Below are 19,444 nucleotides of genomic sequence, written 5' to 3' on the forward strand. Positions count from 1 at the left end.
CAACATCCGTCTCGGGAGAACTCATACACACTTACCCTTAACCCACTGCACCCTCCTCCGCTTCCGGCGCTCCATCTCCACGAACAGCTGTTCGTACTCGGTTCCATGCTCCTCGCCACCCCTCTCAGCTGCCCGCTTCGACCTGCCAATTCTGCCCTTGCCCTTCCCAACGTACGGCTCCACCCGCGGTTCCTCGAGAGACGTCCGCTGGTTGAGGTCGAACATGGTGCCGTCCCATTCGTCCTCCGGGGCGCGGGGAACGCGTGCGCTGCTGCGCGCTGTGGAGGGTCCTGCGGTCGCGGTGTTGTTACAGTCCGGCCAGCTGCTGGTACCGTGGGAGTTGTGAGTTCCTGAGGGTGCAGGAGAGCAGGCGATAGGGCATGCGCATGCGCCCCAGACGGATGGGCAAGGTGATGGCTCTCGTGGTTTGATGTCGTTGTGTGTGATCTTGTGGGCGCCGGTGAAGACGGACGACGGCATGAAGAAGTCGCAAGGGAGGAGTCGCTGCCCTAAGAGCGGCGATGGTGGCGGGGTGGGAAGGGAGGTAGGGGTGATGGCCATTGGTGATCCGGGGGAGGGTGATGAGGACGAGGCGACGAAGAACGTCTCGACTTCCATTGCGGATGAGGCTGCGAAGAAGCCGGGAGTCGGAGTCATGGCGTGTGGTGATCCAGAGGATGAGGATGCGGCGACGAAGAACGATTCTCCTGGCATTGCGGATGAGGCAGTGAAGAAGCCGGAGGTCATGGTCGCAGACTTTGTCGAGCGCAGAATACGCGTTCGCGAATGTGGCCGGTGGAAGTAGAGCCGAGGATGAGACTGCGTTGTGAGATAATGGTTGGTTAGAAGTCAGGAGGAGAGGAGCAGTCGCAGAGATAAATACATGGAGAAGCCCGGAGAACCCCAAAAATTCGAATTTTATTTCGGTACGCCTATTGTGTTGGACCGTATAATAGGAAGGCGCAACCGGCGGTTGTTGCTATTGTCCGAATACCACGGTAAGTTTGCTCACATGCGATCCGAGCCGAACGCGAAGTGAAAGTCGAGCCTATCATTCCCTCGGCCACAACCAACGACTGGTGAGCCTCACCCCGGGAGGCCTTCGCAGAATATCCATCCACGTCGATAACCCATCAAGTGCTAATTTCTCGTGAAACTCCGGATGCCAGCCCTGAATCCGTTGATTTACGAAGTCCTGAAGCGGTATCAGCGTCTCTCCGGCCAGGATCGAAACCGTGTAAGGACGATTCGCGATGACGGTATAGAGCCGTGCCATGTCCGCAACAAACTGACCAAGATACGCCCGTTGAGAGAGTCCCGGATTGATAGGCTGCCAGTTGATGTGGACTTCGTGGTCTTTGGGTGTGCGCATGTAGGACCGTAGAGCGAAGAGTTGCGTGTCTAATTGCAGACATTGCAACAGCCCTTCGGTTTCGATCCCGCTATCTGGCCAAAAAAAAGCGGCGTTGCTTGCAAGGACGCCGTGGAAGCAAGTGGTCGAGGATAAGGAGCAGAAGGCTGATGTCGAGCCCGCTGTAAGCCACGGCTATTTGCGGTCCGTCATGGCGCAAGGCGTTGAAGAGGAGGCCGTGAGCTTCGTTGTAGATGAGGCGGCATGTTTGGAGAATAGCAGGGTTGAAGCACTTGTCCGAAACAGCAATTGTGCAGTCGGCCGGCGTGAATACATGCGTGATCTTCTCGGGAAGCCACTCGTAGCACATGAGGCCGACCTCTTTAGGCAGGTCCAGAAAGCGGAATGGGATATGTGTACAGGCCCTTTCGACGTTGAGATTCATGTTTTCAGGCCCTGGTGTATGTGCTCTATCTTGGTCCAGGTCCAGTTAAGGGTTAGTCCAGAGGTTTGCTTCGGTTGCTGCCTAATGTTCTTAGCGTACTTTACAGGTCAACGGGAGGTGGGGCTTAACGAACTTTCGTGTAGCTTTGCGCATGTTACGAGGTTTGCCCATAACAGATCAAAAAGAAGCCGATCGGGTGATGAGGCTGGAGGGCAATGCCCAGATGTTTACCAGTCGGCCACGTGAGTGGACGCTAACCGAATCAGGGGTGGTAGCATCGACTGAAGGCAGGAGCCAACGGAGCAACCGAGGTAAATGAACTAGAAAGGGGAGCGAGCATCAGGTATACGGTCCTTTTTGGGAATTACATAAGTATCCTGAGAATTCGATTCTATACGCTCAAGCCACGAGAGATTTGAACGGAAGTCTCGAAGACTTGGGAGGATTACGCGTTCACAACTCCACTAGCACCCTCTGAAAGCTTGGTTGCTACTCAGCAGGTATGATTGGACTTCGCTTAGGCATGCTCTATGCATGACTATCCGGTCAAAAAGGCAACCAGGGGCGGTAGCCTACAGTCGATTCGTGATATGCTGAGGGTGTTATCGAGCCGTAAAAGCGACTGTTTAGCTTTTACTCATAGCTCCATAACTCAAGGCATGCGCGGGATACCGATAGCCTCTAGAATGGAGTCGAGCTTATGAGGTTGCGCCCGGAGCACATCCCATTCCTCTTGGTATTTGACCATCAGAGTACCGCCAAGGGTAGTGCCATTGAGTTGAATGAAGCCGAAGTCAGTGCCGTTATCGCCTCGAAGCATATGGCCCTCGCTTCGTCTTGGAAGTATAGCAATGCCAGCAGTTGTCATGGCCAGGTTGTAGCTTATTGGCAGGTGTCCTTCCTCAACAGAATGGAGGGACAGCTGGCCTGAGTTCGCTGCGATGAACTTGTCGACTGCTTCTTTCGCCATGCGATAGAGATCGTTGTAGAACTTGAGAAGATCGGCACCAGTTGGCTCTGAAGAAAATTTGTACGCAAAATGCGTGAAGGGAAGAGAAGGGTGTTGTATGGGTTCGGATGAGGCCGTCGTAGCGCAGGACAGGATCAGGTCGATCAGCAGCTCCCATCCAGCAGAGCGCTCGCCCTCATGCATGCTATCAACGGGGAGAAATTGTAGATGCCTATGCGGCTGGCTCGCGCCGCTATGTTCGCCGGAGTTGAAGAAGGCAAACAAGCGATTCTGCCTGCTAGGCACTCCGTTCTTCTGCCATGCTTTCAGGCAGGCGTAGGTTGCCTCGAGGTCATCCTCCTCCAAGGCATGTGTCTGCTGTTTATTTATCTTCGTAGCAAGTATAGAGTGGTTGGTGATGACGGGGAACTTGTTCAGGACGAGGAAGTGGCTTGGATTGTTCACGGGTATGTCCGTAATGAAGAGTTCGCGGGGAGGGTTCTCGAAGGGATCGAACGTCTTCTTCGGCGCGTCATCCTTGCGGGGCTCGGGCTTCTTTGCGAGGGCTGGGCAGTATCGCAGCTGGAACTACGATGTTGTCAGTCAAAGGAGACCTCAGACACTCCTGTTCACTAACCGGAATCCCAGCCGACGTACGAATGATGGCGAGCTCTGTTTGAGAGAAGGCCAGGGCAGCAGAAGCTCTTGCTGCCTTGAATTGGGCTTCCACGAGGCTGGGCAGCGCCTCAGCAAGACCGAGCAGCATCCTCATCTAGACGTGGGGTGCAATGGCGAGAAGGAAGGAAGGAGCTGCAGCCATGGAGGGCTCTTTCCCTCGGAACGATTCCGCGCACAGACCTCGACGACAGCGCCCCCGACCCCGTCGCACTTCGGCCAGACATCACCGCCATCACTCATTCTCCATCAGCTTTCATCTGAGGTACCACATATTTTGGTCGCTAGAATGCCGAAGCGCCTAAAATGCCTCCCGAAGGCAGTAGTCCTGCCACCTGCTTTGCAGCAATGCCTATCTACAGTTCGCGACAAAGTATCAAAACCCGCCTACTTCTGATAAAGACAATTCTAAAATATAAAGGAGAGTTCCTTTACGGAGTATCGCACACACATTCCACCCAACAAGCACGGTACAGCACAGATTACAAGGGACAAGGGACTCCACAAAGGAAAAGTGAAGAAGCAAAAGAAGGACCCTCTATCGAACCAACAACTGTCGCGTCAACGGCCCAAGTCAATCTCCGTCCACTTTTTCTTACACGTCGAATTGCCAAAATGGTATGATCCGCCGTACTCCGCGATGCGATCCGCCACCTTCTTCCAAGAGACCTTCGCGATACGTTGGTCTTTGGTGAGGGCTCGGTAGCCGTTGTCGAGGCGGTTCAACTCAACGCGGACGATTTCCTTTAGCAGTCGAATCTGTTACGTGTGGGTTAGTGGTGAACTGGAACAGGCGTCATTGGACTTACGTCGTTCTCGGTCCACACCGGCTTACGGACACGGTCCTTCCTTACCTTTGTCAAGGACCTGTATCTTCCTCTCAGCGTCGACTCCGCTACCTTCGTAGGCATCTTCTCCCGAATCTCCTTGTAGGTGAGCCCAGCGGCCTTACCCTCTAGAAGAATGCTATCCTCGACCTTCCGCTGGTCCTGAGACTCGTCATTGCGACAGATCTGGACGGAATCCCGTGCCGGAGCATTTCGAGGCGGCTTGTCGCGATCATAAGAACGATACGCTGCGTCGACCTGAGTATGACTTGAATATGGTACGGATGTGCCATCGCCGACCTGGTCAAGGCTACCGGAGGTGCGCTGGTTCTTGTGGTAATACGGCAATCCTGTCAAATCATTGGCATATTTTGGGATGTGCCATTGGGTCACATCATTCTGGAAGAACGGATTCGCCCATCCAGTCCCACCGGACTCGACTGCTGTACCCGAAGCGGGAGCCATCTCTCGGAAACCAGGGACTTGGCTCCCTTCCACGGTCGATAGTGAGGCTCCCAAGCCGACATTCTGCAGCCTAGAGGAGTCGACCATCTCCGCTACATCGCCAGCCTGCGCCGGATGTGGAGCGAAGCTTAGCATGTCCGACTTAGCCTCAAACGTGGTCGAGGGCTCGAACTTATTGTATGACCTCCTATCGAAATCCGCCCAGGCATTGTTTGGGGACGGTTGATCAACTATCGCGTCGGGTGTAAACGGCTGATCGACCTCTGACAGGTCGCTGAAGAAGCTCTTAGCTGACAGCGACGGTGTATTCGTATTCGTATCGGGATCTGATCCATGATATACGCTGACCTGACGTGGAAGACCGCTCATGGCCGGCAATGCCAAGGAAGTCCCAACCCCGTACTCGTAACCGCTCTTACCAACACCAGTCTGCCCAGCCACGACGCCTTCGTAGGTGAGATCGCTATGCGGCCCGAACCGGGGATCCATATCTGGCATGATGTAGGGCTCCATTGGCAACCCGTGATTCCATACAAAGGCGTTGTTGACTGCCTCATGCCCTCCCCACCAAGGACGTTGTACCGGCGTTGCCCTGTCGAAGGTGCTAGCCGCGGGCGCGTGAAGATGTTGTTCCGGACGCTGCGGCATTGGTCGCAGAGCTGGCCAGGCCTGGTTATGGAGGCTCCTATCAGACCTGAATTGACGCTGCTTTCACATCTATTAGGCGGCATTCAAGGCGTACAATTGAGGATCACTCACCACAAGAGGTTGCGCCATTGCCGGGCTTTGAATGAGGTCGATCTGTTGATGAGAGGCCTCTCGGGTTTGGAAGGCGCGAGAGGAGGACCTGGACTGGAGAAGGTCTTGCGGAGAGCAGAGAAGGTCGCCCAAAATACAGTGCTGGTGCTGGCGCAGGATCTCTGCCATGGCGGCGTGGGTGGCAAGCTTTCCTATAAGAAGCTCTCCGTCACTCAAAGAATACCACTGGCTCGATCACGCTGCCGTATGACTCTTCACACAAGGCGTCTTCGAAACAGGTAGCAAGATTCACGGTGGCGGTGTCCGTGAATGAGAATCGTGGGGGTCAGAGGGAGGGTGCAGCTGCTTTGGCCATTCATGGGTTGACGTTATCATTCGCCGAGTGAAGTTGACCGCTCTTCACACAGCTAAGCGGTAAGGGAAATGAGGGCGTCTGTTTAAGTGGCCGAAAGCCTACCCGACCGGCTCCGACACGTAATTGCTGTGATTATTGCGATTCGATGCTGTCAAGAGCCGCAATGGGTCACCGGTGCAGTCCAAGGCGAGGTTGGCTCGCTATCTATATCATGCAACAGCAGAGCCACACTAAGTCTCTGGTAAGTATACATCATCAGCGCGCTAGCATCGGCCGGGGTGTGAAGGGCCTTACCTGAATGCCACGAGAGCTCGGAAAACTAGGGAAGCCGAAGGGCAGACTATGATCGCATGGCACGCACAAACACACTAACCAGGCGTCAGCGATATCCACTCGTGGAACGAGTCCGGGCATTGGAGATAATGTACAAATTAACTGACTGACAGACAGACAACAGACAAAGCGCGGAAGGAAGCCGAAGCCCCCCAGTTCGATCACATCAGTTGCAAACCTGTTCAGGTTGAGAGATTCTTCATTTATACCTAAGACAGTGGGAACCTCTTTCACACTTGATCGGCTTCTTGTTTGAGTGCCCCATGTCTCGATGGCGCGGTAGCGGGAGGAGAAGTCTGGGCTTCCGTCCAGCCCACCCTCCTTGATGGGTGTCAACCCTGGAACCGACACGGGTGGAAGGATGGCCTGACGAAAGGATCAACCCAAATCAGGTGTGCACTGCGCCCGGCGTTCTGCCCTAAAAGCTGGAATAGCTGTCGAAAGACAGCACTGCGATGACGAGCCCGGAATCCAACGTGGCAGGCTTGCCATATGCTCAGCCTCGCCGGAGATTTCTAGCTACCTTCTGCGGCCGACGACCTATCATAACTGAGCAGAATAGCCTCGCCTGCGCTATGATTGCTCTTCTAGTGCTAGTTGCGCTGGTCAAAAGCGGCTTTGTCGTCTTGTTTGGTTGACGTGCAGACGCGAACGGTTATCTGCATGACAAACCTTGGCGGTCGGCCCCTTCCTCCAGCAACCGCCAGTGACAGAGCAGCCGAGCAGTGACTTGCATGCGGATCTCGTGGCGGCTGGTCGCGTATGACGGGAGGATTCTCACTGGGATAAACTCGCCTCAATGCACCCCATTCGATCGCCACCAAGGGTCGGTTCACGTGGAGCATGTTCCTCTTAATCGTAATGATACTTCGATGGCGCTGCCTCACCGATCAGGATGATTTTCTTCGATGTCCACGAGTGCCCTCCATTGCACCACGTCAAGCTGGAGCATTGGCATAGGCTGAAGAAGCCCCTCAGGAACATGAGCGGATGGTCAACGCGCATGCTTTACAACAAAGACCAGACTTGCGCATCCACCCCCACAGTCTCGCAACAGGATCCTTATGGAAAACTTGCATGGCTTTGCAACGGGATGTTGCAGACTTCCCAGCCTACACTCCACTGTCTTCATTGAAAAGTCGGCCATACGTGGGGCAGAACGTGGAACATCGCATGGCCTCACTACGTCTCTGATTCGGTGACGGCCCGAGAAGCTCTGATAGCTCGCGAAATCTTCTTCGCAACTGCGTGGGGAAGCCGGTACCCGTGCCGTTGGCGACGCCATCCGCCGCTCGTCGTCTAGCGTGGGACGAAACGTCCACCGTGCATGATGCTCAAGGAGCCTCCCCGGTTGGAACAGTAAAAAGTTCTTCACGAAGGGCACTCCTCGACATAGTGAATGCAAGATTCTAATTGCTGCGAGAGTGTCCCTGTCCTAGATCCTCCCTATAGCTATAGCCTCCGAGCTAGCCTCAGCAATATCTGGCACAGATTGGAGGGTAAAGCAGCTGGTCATTTTCGACCCCTTGTAGTTTCCAGCGGGACGGCATACCTGCTCAGATCTTCGCCTTTGTATTTGTGGGCACCAATCCTCCCACGGGAACCTCAGATACTCCCACACGAAATGGAACCTGCAACCCTTGACCAGCCCCACTCTTCAGACCGCCGCCTCATAGTTCGCATTCGCGGCGTTTGCCTCCCGCTGTGGCCCGAAGGGAATTATACCACAAGTGGAAGCCCTCTACGAAAAGAAACCGCGGAGAGAAGGGCCCCTCTTTCCCCTTCGAGTTCTGACCCAGGACCGCGGATGTTCCAAACGCACGCCACTTGAGAGCTTTCTTTGTGTGGTCATTCACCCTGCTTGCTCTCGGCATCGTTTGCTTTTGCGAGAATGTCCCGGGCCAGCTGCTCCTCAAATCTCTTCATCGGGACATCGGCAGGGAGCTCGGGATCGCTGACATCAGCCCACAGCAGAGACTTGGATTTTGAGATGAACAGCATACAAGCCTCGATTGAAGATAGATCTGCATTTCTTCCGGCTACGCCTTCGGGTAGGAGCATGTTGGTCGGGCCGGATAGTGGCTTCATAAACTCGTGAAGTGCCCATGTTTAGGTAATCGAGAATGGGCCGAAACCTCGTAGGCTATCTCCCTAGCCGACAAGCCAATAAGCTTGTGGCATAGCGGGCTTTGGAGAACTTACGGGTCAGGGATAATGAGCATGGTCGAACTGATCGGGTACGGGTCTGGATAGAAGACCGGGGGGATTATATCAACAACTCTTAAACATATCCTCTCTGAAATAAAGTCAAGACAGTTCAGAGAAGATAATCTCCTCTTTATTCTCTAGAAATAGATATTATTACGTTGCACGCCTCTTATGAGGAAGAAGGGAGGGGTAACTTGTGTGGGTGCCTTACTTAAGCAGGTTGGACCCTTACTTGACGGCAAGCCGGTCACCCCCTGGGCATGATGTACCTAGCAAGCCTCGAAGATTACCGAGGTACCTAGGTAAGAGAGGAGGTTCCTCTAGCGCTAGCCTATTCGAGAAGAGCGCCCCCTGGCTCCTTCCCGTTGGCTGTCATAATCTGTCTTTGCAGTCACAGCGGAAGGAGGGATACATGGCGAGGACTGAAGGGTGGTTGAGTTGAGATTATAGAGGAGAGTCCGGGAGTTCGTCTTGACGTGAGATTAGAATGGCGCTGCTGCAGCCGGGCTGGACAACTGCTGATCCCGGGAAGCTGCGAGGTACCGTACGGCTTCTATCGGTACGTAGGTATATTGCACCCGTTGCGTCATTCTGCTCCGGTACCGTCTTGCAAAGTAAGCAGTTCGCGAGAAAGGGCATAATCCAGACCGCGCGGCCAATAGGAACGGTTGCACGGAAATAGTGAAAATGCAAAAAGATACAAAGCATGATTGGCTGATTTTTCAGCATTAGCGACTCTGAAACCGAAAATGGGCAGCGAGTGGGTCCCGGATTATGCGCGAGGCCTGGCGACTGGCAAGCTGGGGACATCTGGAACTTCCATTCCTCCACACGGCGAGGCGATCGTGTTCTAGCGGGAACGGGCTCGGTGTTCTCTCGACGCTTCGAAACTGCCCCTTTGCCGTGCATATACCTGAGGCGCTGCAGCGTGCGTGGACCGTGGAACGTTCGGGTGCCGATAGTGCGGGCCCAGCGGTATGTGTGTAACAGGCGTGACAGCTGCCCAGCGGCGGTGCGGTGCGGTGCGGGTGATGGACGATGGGTTCCAGAAGGATTGCAGAGTGTATGTAGTCTACTGTAAAGTGTCGTCTTGTCGACTCCCCGTTGGGCCGTTGGCCGGTCTGGCGATGGTGCTGGACAAGACAAGCGTGCGTGCCATCCCGGCTCCGTTTGGTGCGCCCCTGAGCTTCTGCTGCTGCGTCGTCTCTCTTTTCTCTCCTCAGCCCTCGTCCGTCCGCCACGAGGCCCAATCGCCATCGCCCAGCTATTGGCTGCTTCTTTCTCGCCAGACGTGTCGGAGCTGTCCTGGCGACGCCTGCCCTTCTTGCGCGCGCACGCTTCAGGCCCGGTCCCGCTGCGTGAGCTGTTGGAGCCCGCTGCTTCAATTTCGCCCGTCTGCAACCACTGCTACGCTCGGCAGCTTTGCTGGCCCTGCAGCTGCAGCAGTACCTAGCTCGCAAACGCTCCGTCTGTCGCGTGTGCCACCGTCTTCCGAGAGCTGCTACCGTGAGTTAATTTCACCGTTCAATCTCAGCCATTCACCGCCCGGCGCGTGCACCGCGTCCGACAAGTACTGACCTAGCAACTCCGACGCAGTTCCCCCTTCAATCTCACCCTCTCCCATCCTCCACCCACACCTTTGGTCTTGCTGCCACAAGCCCGAGAGGGCCGCACCACCAGACCGAAGCCCGCGCAAGCCCGCCGCCCTGCTGCAGCTCATCTCCTTTTCCGTCTCCTAAAATTATCCGCGCGCGCGACGCTGCGTACCCCTTGATAACGTGACGCTGCCGCCCACCCACCATGGCCAACATCACTCCCACAAAGTCCTCCAATCTTGCCCCCAAGGACGGCTCCCCCGAGAACACTGCATTGCCGCAAATCGCTCACCACAACGGCGACCAGCACCAGGCTGGTGGACCACGGCGCTCGAGCTTCAACTTCCTGCGTCGCAAGAGCTCCAGCGAGACGCGCAGCAGCGGACATCGCAGCGCATCAGGAGGCAAGATGAGCAAGAAGCAGAAGGCGCTTGCCCAGGAGGAGGCCCTGCGGAAGCAGCGCGAGGCGGCGATGCTCCCCAAACAACCTCCCCGCCTTCCTTCCCACTCGCCGCTACCCCAGATTGCCCACTTTGGCGGCGTAGACGAGCGACCCGACTCCGTTGCCATTGTCTCCAACAAGGCCGGCGCCTACAACCAGAACTTCAGCAGACCGTCGATGGAGCAGAGAATGGCGCCGAATGCCTATGCCTATGCCAACGCACCGCCAGCCCAAATGGCCGGCGGCTCGCCGTCGTACATGGAGTATGACCCTTACCCCAGGACAGAGAGCATGACGCATCGCGGCCGCTACAGCTATGCTAGCAGCGCCATCAGCTCGGTCAATAGTCCTCGCCGTGTGAGGAGGAGGAAGGACCCTACCCCGTTCAAGTACGCAACATAAGTCTACATTTGTCTGCCGTAAGCTGACTCCCATGCAGTATCCTCGTTATCGGGACGAAGAGCTCCGGCAAATCTTCCTTCATCGAGTTCCTCCGCACCGCGCTCGCCTTGCCTGCTAAGAAGCGGCCCCACACCCCGTCGCCGCCTGCGTCAGCTGTCACATCCGACTCGACCTTCACCTCGCAATACCTAGAAACAGAAGTGGATAATGAGCGTGTTGGCGTTACACTGTGGGACTCGCAAGGCCTGGAAAAGGGCGTTGTGGACTTTCAGCTGCCCATCATCACCGCCTTCCTCGAGTCCAAGTTTGAGGACACGTTCGCCGAGGAGCAGAAAGTTGTGCGCGCGCCCGGCGTTCGCGACACACATATTCATTGCGTTTTCTTGATTCTGGATCCTATTCGTCTGGATGCGAATATTGCAGAGGGGAAGAAGACGGGCACTCATATATTTGGCGGTCTCGACGAGAATCTGGATCTCAACGTGCTCCGTGAGCTGCAGAGGAAGACGACCGTCATTCCGGTAATTAGTAAGGCTGATACAATAACGACAGCGCACATGCGCCACCTGAAGAAGATGGTGTGGGACACTCTCAAGCGCGCCAAGTTGGATCCGCTGGAGGCGTTGCACCTCGATGATACCGATGAGGAAGACGAAGACCTGCTGGATGAAAGAGATGAAGATGCGTACATTCGGTCTGACAACGAGGGCAAGTCTGATGTCCTTAACAAGATCCTCGACCGATCATCCTCTGAGGCTGGCCGATCCGACGCTTCCTCGAACTCCTCTGCTCCGCCCTCACCCCCGACTTCGCCCCCGAGCGCAAAGCGCAACCACGTGCGGAAGCCTTCGGCCATGTCTGCCTCAATTCAGAAAGAAGACTCTGAGCTTCCTTACCTCCCCCTCAGCATCATCTCCCCGGACCCTTACGAGCCAGAGCTTATCGGCCGCAAGTTCCCGTGGGGTTTCGCAGACCCGTATAACCCGGACCACTGCGATTTTGTAAGGCTGAGGGAGAGTGTCTTTAGTGAGTGGCGATCTGAGCTCCGCGAGGCGAGCCGAGAGCAATGGTACGAGGGTTGGAGGACACAACGGCTGCAGAAGGTACCCGGGAAGAGGAGAATCGCAACCTCCGATGGGCTCGCAAACAAGCAACTCACGGTTCCTACGGCGAACGGCCGTGCGGCGAGCGCGGGACGCGAATACCGCCAGCACCGGAGTACGCCGTACTAGCACGAGCAACGACCGCACATCCAGCAGACGTCGTCCGGCATATATCGAGTAGCCATCAAGGATAAGTATCCTGATGAAAAGCTATCAACCCCTTCACAATTTTTGGCGAAGCGCATAAGAGTTGCACAATTACCGGATAGTGTCTATACGATTGCTCAAAAGCCGGCGCGCATTGGGACTCAAAAAGGAGCATCATCCCCGTCTTGCTACGTCACCACACCTCTACACCCCCGGATCCTTTCTCATGTATCCCCTTTGTCCATCTACATTTACCTTCGAATACTCTATACCTTGATTACTTCATACCCCCCCCCCCCCCAAAACCACCTTACCTACTCTTCTCCTATGTCGTTGGCAAGATTAGGACAACAAAACCTCTTTTCTCGAATTACATACTTCTGACGATGTATTGTTGCTTGATTGAGTTTGCGCATACCATACCCCTTTTCCTTTGTGTATGTCTGTCTGTGCGATGCCTTTCAATGAGTATACCGCGAGCTCTATACGCTGAGCGTAGTGAGCTATTTCCAGACGGCGAGATTGATAGCACGGAGGAGAGCGGCCGGGGTTTTAGTGGTGCTGAGCTGAGTGGTAGCGCCTTTCTTGTTGGGCGCTCGCATTACTTCTTCTGCTATGTAGATATCACCTAGCTCACAGCTTTGCATTGCGTTGCGCCATGTGCAGGTGCGCGCAAAGGGTAGACAGACCAGACCAGACCAGATCAGACTGAATGGGAGCCCTTAGCACCTTTCCTCCTTCCGCCTTCCTTCCTCTTTTCATCGTATTCTCTTCCACGACCGCGCGCTTCACCCGCCCACCCAGCCACCCCTTTTATCCTAGTCTACTCCTTTCTCCCAACGCCACCAATGCTCCGTCGTCGCTAGTAAGCGAGCGGAGCTGCATGCCCCTGCGTCATTCCCCCGATCCCAAGGTTCGCGCTAACGCGATGTCACGTGAAACATGTGCAATCCATTGTACCTTCCCCTTTCGACGACCGACTGCGGCTCCCGACGGGGGATTCTTGGAACCATATATACAGGCCGAACTCGGCCACGCTCTAAAGACGACCATCAAAAGCTTGCGTATGGAAAAGATCGTAGAAGAGAATCATGGAAGGGCACGAACCGCTGCTGGGGAGAAACTTACATAGTAAGATGGATCTAGCCGTTGGCAGAGAGAGGAAGCAAGCTTGACACTACATGATATAATTTCGCCATTAGAATTGCGATACTAGGCTCTAGCCCCGATACATCCCATCTCTCCTAAGCCTGAGACTCCTCTCAGCCTCCCTGCCTAAGGCCTGTCGCGTCGTATTCAACGACCCGCTCACCGCCTCTCTATAATTCGACTCCTGCCGCCAGAACCGTGGGGAAAAGGAAACCGCGCCGGGACGCTCAGTGGGGTATATATGTAGAAAGCAGTAAAGTCGACCGAAACCGCCGTACAGGGTCGGCGCTGAAATGTTGCATAGAAAAGAAACTGATGTGAGGGGATGCTGAATGTCATGTGCTCGGCCCGAAACGCCGCGCTATGCAACGCTGTAGTGAAAATGCGGTATCTTGTGCTGATTGAGCTGTAAAATGAAAACCGACGCTCGCGAGGTGGGGTTTCGATAAGTGTATGCTAGAATGAAAATGCCGATACGAATTGCTGTCGGCGCAATATCCCAAACAGCGATCCGGTCCGATCCGATGACGACTCAGACTATGACCTGAGTGTAGAGAGCCAGAGAGCTGGAGCAAGTAATGGGTGCCTCCATGTCCGTAGTCTCGGGCCAGTCCTCGTGCGGTAGTCGTCCGTTGAGTGTGGTCCCATGCTGGTTCTCCCAGTCTCGTCGCCAGATCTCGAATTTGAGGTCCCATCGGTGGATTGCCCTCCTTCTCCTCGATTGAATGAGCGCATCCAAGCGACTTGAATCCTTCACATACTGTAGCTCCTCTGCTCGCTTCTCCTTCTCGTACTCTGCGTCAAGCTGCTGGAGCTCTGTCTGCTGTTTCTGCAGCTTAATCTTGGTATCCCTTTCTTGCTTTGCTCTGAGCACATTGATAGCACTTTCATGCTTGGCGGGCAACTTCGTTTGCATCATCCGTTGCCGTTCTAGCTTTTTGCGGTCCTCTTCGGTGACTTTGTGCGCAGGATCTGGGTTTGCCCCAGAACAGTAAGCCTCCATGTACTTCAGAGCGGTGGCAACATTCTGGATTTCCTGCGCATGGGCCTTGCGAAGGTCGTGTTCCGCGACTATTTGAAACTCGTCTAACCTCTCGAGCGCTAGACCATGCTGCAAAGCGTAAGCAAGCTGATGTGAGGTGATGTCGTCGGAAGAGACCTACCTGTTTTGTCTTGCCGGCTTTGGTACTTTCTAATTGAGTCGCAAGGCTCCTTAGCGACCACTGATGGTATGCCGATAAAGCTTTTCGTTGGTTTGACTCGAACGTTGCCACCCGCCGAAACTGTTCCCTTTGCTCCACCTTTAGGGTCTTGAATGCCTCATTGGCGAGGGCAAGGTTGAGGCTTGTCTCATCCGCTTGACTCGTTTCTCGGTTGGGTGTGTTGGGGACTGTTACTGAAAATTCAGTTGGGGCTGAGCGAGCATCCGCGGCCTGAGGGAGATCGATGGACGACACGCCGTCCTCGCTGTAGCCAGAGTCCCGCAGAGACCTCAAATCAGGCGATAGTCCACTAATAGCAGTTACAAAGTCCACCTCTTCTCCAGTCAGCACCATCGCCAGCACCTCGCGCGGCAAAGGGTGTCCGCAACAGGCGGGTGCTACATGCTCTTTGCTGCCCATAGCTTCCTGTATGTGGACTCGAATCGCGTATTCGGAAAGCGAGTGGCCGCATTCGAGCTTTGGGCTCTGTGGCTTGACGTGAGGACCGTGGTGTGCCCGAGAACGGCAGGCGCTAGAAAAAGCAGTGAGAAAATTGTTTCATGTGCATCGTCAGCGCACGCACCTTGAAGAGTCTTTCCTGAACCTGGAGAAGAGACCCGAGCCTCGCCTATGCTTCCGCACAGTGGACTTCCGAGCTGAAGAGGAATTGGAGAAGACCGAGTTTGGGGCCGAGAAGGCAGAGGACGAATGCCTGTGTCGCACACTGGGGCGGAAGCGGTCCATGACGGAGTCGTACTGGTCTAGTGACAGAGAGGCTCTTGTGAGCGGTGGAGCGGTTCGCTGGACGGGCGATTGGTCGGTGGAGGGAATGTCCCTGGAGGTGCGCGAAGGGTGCGATGTGAAGCCTGTCGACTGGGTCTCCCGGGAATGTACAGACATAGAGCTCCTATTCACACTGGAGACGGTCATGGTAGACATGGCAGTCGAGAGGTCGGGGACATCGGGGCAGAGGTAGCGGTACGGTTCCTCGATGCCAGACTCGCGCGCGAGGAGGGCAAGTTTTGTGTCCAACTCGTCCTCGTTCTCGTTCACCGGGAGGAGGAGCGCCTCGGAGAGGTAGATGGCATCGTCGAATATGGGCGCAGTGGTGAGCTCGGCGAGGTAGTCGCCTCCGGGTTCGAGCATTGCGCCAGAGCGCTCATAAGAATGGTGATGTCAAGAGTCCGCCTAAGAGAGCATGCGGCAGCGGGCAATGGCGATTGCGATTTGGGGTCCTGGCGAGTGGCTGCACTGTGCAGTCTCCGGTGCAGAGGAGATTGGAGCGCAGAGCAGACGCTTGCTCAGGCCGGAATGGGGGGAGAGGTCAGGTGTTTTCAGGGTTGCGGTGAGGAAAGCCCAGATGGGAAGTGACAACACGAAGAGCGGGACAGAAAGCTTGAGAGTTCCCCACCACGGCAGCCGCCAGCGCCAGCAGCCAGCCGCTGGCCACCGCCGCCGAAACTCCCAGGCGCCGCAATCCGGCTCATGCGCAGCCGCGGCCATGACCTCCATTTTGGCGCCTGGGCGCTTTCTCATTTCGCCGCTCAAAACGAAACCAAACAATCTGGCATTGCGGAGCGTTGACTTCAGTAATGCTCGTCGCCGGGCGCGCCTGCCGCAGTACTCAGCGGCCGCCTGCCCTCCAGCGTGCCCGTGCAGCATCCGCCGACCGCCCAAGGTCCCGCGCCCGCCCACCGGTCGATAGGGCAGTTCTCGTGATCTGATATCAGTCGCCCGCTCGCCGAGTCCGCACCAGTCTGCATACCCGGCCCTGATAGGATCGCTCACCGCTCACCGCTCTGCTACGCTACGCTACGCTGCTTATGACATGGTCCCTTTCTAGCCTCCGCGCTCGCCCTGGCATGCAAGTCGTCCGTGGATGTCCGGCATGACGAAGCAGAGCCCAGCGCCGCGGGTGCACAAAACAAAACCGTCGTCGCTGATTTGCAGTTTCAGTAGTCAGGCTGCTCATCTCTGGAAATACAGATGGTCGTCGGAAATGAGCGTGAGGTCATGCAGTCATACCAAGATCCTGGCCGGTCGGGTTCGCCTTCTGCAGTGGTGCGCTTTTACTTTAATCCGGGGCCAACGTCGAAAATCTCAGGAGGGCCACGAAGCCCGTTTGGTCTTGCTTGAGAGGATGCCTGGTCAATCATGTCGAACTCTCGGATAATGATTGTCCGGTCGCTTGATGGAGAACCTAGGTACCTTCGTTGCTTTGAGCACAGTGTCTTCGAAAGGAAGACACCTCATTCCAGCCTCACCGTGAGTCGAATAGGGATGCAAGGAGGGGGCCGTTGGTAACACTGCAGAGGCCTGGGATCGGCTTCCGACAGAGACATTCAATACAGAAATTCTCCGTATAACGACGCACAGCCCGGAGTGTCTGAGAGGCTTGTACACATGCTCGGTAGAGGGATAGCGATTAGCATCCGGGTTCGACAGGGAGAAAGAAATGGAGATTATACTTGGAGTGAATAGCATCTGCACCTATTCCTCGGGTTCCATGGTTTAGCGAACGATAACATGTTGTACATGCATGCAATGCAGCCAAGACATGCAGATGAGCTCGCCTATTCGTCCTCACCGCGTTCGACAGGTTGATGTCCGCCTTTGTCTTTTCGTTCTACTTCTACCATACCTAGCGTATGCAGCCGGAACATAACGACGAGCCAGCATCACGCCATCGCCAAAATGAAATGAACAAGTCAAAGTCTATTAAAGTGCTAATCGGCTCGGCTCGGCGCTCTGTCATCGTGCCATCAATACATGCAGAAGAAAGGAGGTAGTAGTACAACACAAATGAAATGAACTGTGGGCTGCATGCAACGAAGCCTCCCTTCTATTGAGCTTCGAACAACTAGAAAATGGATCCAGGCCGAACTGGGTCAACACGTCCTTGTCTACGAACGCCTTTGACCAATGCCGATGCTTCGCGGAAATGACATGGATGAGAGTCTATCCGGCAATAAGCACCCAGAGGAGGAAAACTGCATCTTGTTAGTGGAACCTCTTGGAGAAGGGGAGGTTGGGTAGACGTACATATCATCAAAACGCCAAACATTTTGGCGACAAGCCACCGGTTGCCTTGCACCCGGCTCCAGTACTTCATCAATTCACGCTGTGCGCCCTCAACGTTGTCCACGACGTCCTCGGTGTTGGCATCGATGCGCTGGATCTGCTCGCCCTGCTCCATTACCATCTGTGAAAGCTGCGAGAATATGCTTCCCAATTCAGTGATGGTGCTTTCGATGGATTCGATCGCCTGTCCCCGTTGCTGGATATAAGAATTCTGCGGCTGTGCTTCCTCCATGAGCAATAACTGGGTATCTGATTGAGCTCCACCACGTGTAAGGGCCGACGATCCTGAAGGGTCCAGCGAAAGCAGATCCTGCTGAGCGGCATTTGTGTTCTTGAAACCTCCTGGCGATCTTCCCCTCTGCGGAGTCTGGTAGAGGGGCGAATCTGTTCTGCTGGGGTCGAGGTTCGTTTGTGAGTGCGAGGCTGCGGATGATAGGAACTGCTCTTGCCGTGACCGTGATGCCTGCATGTTCTTCGTCCGGACTTCTAGCACATCCTTGAAGCTGCCGCCTACGTTCTGCAGTTTGTCCTTCAACAGCACGACCACCTGGTGATTATGCTCGCCCTCCTGATCAACGCCCGGCTTCGCCTTGGGGTGTTCTTTCGCAGTTATCGTCTGAAGTGCTTGAATCTGCCCAGACAGTTGTGCCATATCTTGCTTTATGACATAGGTGAGTTCGTCGATCTCAACAGGCCGGTCGTCGAACAGAGTCTTCCGCCGCGCCAGCTGTGACAGGCGCTCCAGCTTCGCCATTGTGCCTGCAATACCGCGCCCTACTTCTGCCGCCTTCCGTGCGAACTCTGATCGTTGGCGGTGGGGTGAGGTGCCATTTGCCTCGGCCTTCTGCTGCGCTGAAAGGAGCGACTGGCGCTGGGCACCCGTCTTCGACTGCGCCTGTCGCCGTTGTGCCTGGGCAAGGATCGATCGGAATTCATCCGTGCGATCCTGTATAGATACAGCCATGGCGGATGCGGGACTCGGTTGCGATTGCGAGCGAGGGAGGAGAGCGCGGTGCGATCACCGCTATACGCGGAGAGGGTTCGTCGGTCAGGTGCGATTCGGTGGCGGCTGTTGGATCCCTAGTGTATTATGTGGGTTCGAGCGGACTGTACAAGATCTTCGTAGACGTTCCGACTGTAGTTCGCACGCAGAGACGGCGTTTGCGGGTCGTTGCGTCGTCACAGGAGTCGGTCCGCTTTGAGGGCCGCTGTCTCGGCTTTGAGAGAAACCTAATCCGGTCTTTTATGTGGTCGACAGTAGGCGTGAATATGCGCCCATATGGGCGTGCCTGGGTGAATCGCGTGATTTCGCGGAGAGGCCAACGTGGAGTTGAGAGATTAAAATAGCCCTCACCGTGACGGATGAAGCGGTACGTGGTTCGTCGGACGGGTGGCGAAGGCGAAGGTGGCTGGTGAGCCGCGTCGGCTCGCCCATGCGGAGACTATGTTGGCAGCGCGCCAGCAAAGGGAATTGCACAACGGCCTGCGCTCCTCCTTCCTTCACAGGACTCCCAGTCCTATTTTCCCGTCACTCAATCTCGCGCGTATTGGTAACGTGCTACTCCCTGACTTGAAAGAGCCGACAGGGCGGCTCTACGGGAAGTGGCTCGGGCATTTGCAACCCCATCGCTCAGCCTTGAACTCCACCTCGACACCTGAGCACCGTTCGCCATTACCCCATCCCTCGTTCTACGCTATTATTATCGTCTGTTGCCGCAGCTTCGATCGCTCCTCATTCACAGCGACCTTGTGGCTATCCTACGCGGCTTTTCGGCGCCACCCTTCCTCACAAGACCTCCTGGTTTGATTCCCGGGGGTTCAAATAGGTCATGGTTGGTAACAGCAGCTATCGGTAACCTGTGAACACGGCAGGCACCATGTCTGGTCCATATAGATTCACTCATGAGTCGGCCAGGTCGCCGCTGTACGTCGCGCCCCTTTCTTGCCTCTGCGTTG

The 19,444-nt window shown here is 55.5% G+C and overlaps 12 protein-coding genes across 12 annotated transcripts; 2 read left to right on the forward strand and 10 right to left on the reverse strand.

Moving 5' to 3' along the window:
• Nucleotides 1-21: 21 nt before the first annotated feature.
• BU26DRAFT_500184 (uncharacterized protein) lies at nt 22-747 on the reverse strand (the record flags this gene model as incomplete). The annotated part of the gene is made up of 1 exon (XM_033826483.1): nt 22-747. One exon carries the CDS (start codon nt 745-747, stop codon nt 22-24), a length of 726 nt encoding a protein of 241 aa, XP_033689429.1.
• A 695-nt stretch (nt 748-1,442) lies between these two features.
• On the reverse strand, nt 1,443-1,796 carry BU26DRAFT_559118 (uncharacterized protein; the record flags this gene model as incomplete). Its single annotated transcript, XM_033832663.1, has 1 exon — nt 1,443-1,796. One exon carries the CDS (start codon nt 1,794-1,796, stop codon nt 1,443-1,445), a length of 354 nt encoding a protein of 117 aa, XP_033689430.1.
• A 652-nt stretch (nt 1,797-2,448) lies between these two features.
• BU26DRAFT_415876 (Ap4A phosphorylase-like protein II) lies at nt 2,449-3,517 on the reverse strand (the record flags this gene model as incomplete). Its single annotated transcript, XM_033823135.1, has 2 exons — nt 2,449-3,333; nt 3,383-3,517. The coding sequence occupies 2 exons, from the start codon at nt 3,515-3,517 to the stop codon at nt 2,449-2,451; spliced, it is 1,020 nt and encodes a 339-aa protein (XP_033689431.1).
• Nucleotides 3,518-3,848: 331 nt separating this feature from the next.
• BU26DRAFT_600140 (uncharacterized protein) lies at nt 3,849-5,639 on the reverse strand (the record flags this gene model as incomplete). Its single annotated transcript, XM_033835152.1, has 3 exons — nt 3,849-4,179; nt 4,230-5,420; nt 5,472-5,639. 3 exons carry the CDS (start codon nt 5,637-5,639, stop codon nt 3,982-3,984), a joined length of 1,557 nt encoding a protein of 518 aa, XP_033689432.1. The 3' UTR covers nt 3,849-3,981.
• Nucleotides 5,640-7,655: 2,016 nt separating this feature from the next.
• On the reverse strand, nt 7,656-8,481 carry BU26DRAFT_514339 (uncharacterized protein; the record flags this gene model as incomplete). The annotated part of the gene is made up of 1 exon (XM_033827813.1): nt 7,656-8,481. A coding segment is annotated over exon 1 (209 nt), but the record flags the coding sequence as incomplete, so codon positions are not given.
• A 63-nt stretch (nt 8,482-8,544) lies between these two features.
• Nucleotides 8,545-9,896, reverse strand: BU26DRAFT_137949 (uncharacterized protein). The gene has a single exon (XM_033819780.1). It carries the CDS (start codon nt 9,622-9,624, stop codon nt 8,812-8,814), a length of 813 nt encoding a protein of 270 aa, XP_033689434.1. The 5' UTR covers nt 9,625-9,896; the 3' UTR covers nt 8,545-8,811.
• Nucleotides 9,897-10,371: 475 nt separating this feature from the next.
• BU26DRAFT_416520 (septin) lies at nt 10,372-12,038 on the forward strand (the record flags this gene model as incomplete). The annotated part of the gene is made up of 2 exons (XM_033823164.1): nt 10,372-10,793; nt 10,844-12,038. 2 exons carry the CDS (start codon nt 10,372-10,374, stop codon nt 12,036-12,038), a joined length of 1,617 nt encoding a protein of 538 aa, XP_033689435.1.
• Nucleotides 12,039-13,640: 1,602 nt separating this feature from the next.
• BU26DRAFT_137851 (uncharacterized protein) lies at nt 13,641-15,832 on the reverse strand. The gene is made up of 3 exons (XM_033819779.1): nt 14,991-15,832; nt 14,369-14,939; nt 13,641-14,316 (listed from the first exon to the last, which is right to left on the reverse strand). Exons 1-3 carry the CDS (start codon nt 15,551-15,553, stop codon nt 13,738-13,740), a joined length of 1,713 nt encoding a protein of 570 aa, XP_033689436.1. The 5' UTR covers nt 15,554-15,832; the 3' UTR covers nt 13,641-13,737.
• BU26DRAFT_137841 (uncharacterized protein) lies at nt 15,495-16,158 on the forward strand. The gene has a single exon (XM_033819778.1). It carries the CDS (start codon nt 15,606-15,608, stop codon nt 16,110-16,112), a length of 507 nt encoding a protein of 168 aa, XP_033689437.1. The 5' UTR covers nt 15,495-15,605; the 3' UTR covers nt 16,113-16,158.
• Nucleotides 16,159-16,467: 309 nt separating this feature from the next.
• BU26DRAFT_137992 (uncharacterized protein) lies at nt 16,468-17,128 on the reverse strand. The gene has a single exon (XM_033819784.1). The coding sequence runs from the start codon at nt 16,889-16,891 to the stop codon at nt 16,556-16,558; it is 336 nt and encodes a 111-aa protein (XP_033689438.1). The 5' UTR covers nt 16,892-17,128; the 3' UTR covers nt 16,468-16,555.
• On the reverse strand, nt 17,129-18,692 carry BU26DRAFT_137991 (syntaxin-5). Its single transcript, XM_033819783.1, has 2 exons — nt 17,450-18,692; nt 17,129-17,397 (listed from the first exon to the last, which is right to left on the reverse strand). The coding sequence occupies exons 1-2, from the start codon at nt 18,450-18,452 to the stop codon at nt 17,366-17,368; spliced, it is 1,035 nt and encodes a 344-aa protein (XP_033689439.1). The 5' UTR covers nt 18,453-18,692; the 3' UTR covers nt 17,129-17,365.
• BU26DRAFT_137985 (uncharacterized protein) lies at nt 18,593-18,969 on the reverse strand. Its single transcript, XM_033819781.1, has one exon. It carries the CDS (start codon nt 18,921-18,923, stop codon nt 18,732-18,734), a length of 192 nt encoding a protein of 63 aa, XP_033689440.1. The 5' UTR covers nt 18,924-18,969; the 3' UTR covers nt 18,593-18,731.
• Between the last annotated feature and the right edge of the window lie 475 nt (nt 18,970-19,444).

The sequence above is a fragment of the Trematosphaeria pertusa genome, assembly GCF_010094035.1.
Source record: "Trematosphaeria pertusa strain CBS 122368 unplaced genomic scaffold BU26scaffold_2, whole genome shotgun sequence".
In the NCBI taxonomy this organism is placed as follows: domain Eukaryota; kingdom Fungi; phylum Ascomycota; class Dothideomycetes; order Pleosporales; family Trematosphaeriaceae; genus Trematosphaeria; species Trematosphaeria pertusa.

Coding starts and splice junctions, on each gene's coding strand:
- BU26DRAFT_137949 (XM_033819780.1), bottom strand. CDS start 9,624: ATGGCGATTGGGCCTCGTGGCGGACGGACGAGGGCTGAGGAGAGAAAA.
- BU26DRAFT_137851 (XM_033819779.1), bottom strand. CDS start 15,553: ATGCTCGAACCCGGAGGCGACTACCTCGCCGAGCTCACCACTGCGCCC. Junction 14,940..14,990: donor TTCAGGAAAGACTCTTCAAG/GTGCGTGCGCTG, acceptor TGCTTTTTCTAG/CGCCTGCCGTTCTCGGGCAC. Junction 14,317..14,368: donor AAGCCGGCAAGACAAAACAG/GTAGGTCTCTTC, acceptor TACGCTTTGCAG/CATGGTCTAGCGCTCGAGAG.
- BU26DRAFT_137841 (XM_033819778.1), top strand. CDS start 15,606: ATGCGGCAGCGGGCAATGGCGATTGCGATTTGGGGTCCTGGCGAGTGG.
- BU26DRAFT_137992 (XM_033819784.1), bottom strand. CDS start 16,891: ATGCTATTCACTCCAAGTATAATCTCCATTTCTTTCTCCCTGTCGAAC.
- BU26DRAFT_137991 (XM_033819783.1), bottom strand. CDS start 18,452: ATGGCTGTATCTATACAGGATCGCACGGATGAATTCCGATCGATCCTT. Junction 17,398..17,449: donor GTTTGGCGTTTTGATGATAT/GTACGTCTACCC, acceptor AACAAGATGCAG/TTTTCCTCCTCTGGGTGCTT.
- BU26DRAFT_137985 (XM_033819781.1), bottom strand. CDS start 18,923: ATGGGCGAGCCGACGCGGCTCACCAGCCACCTTCGCCTTCGCCACCCG.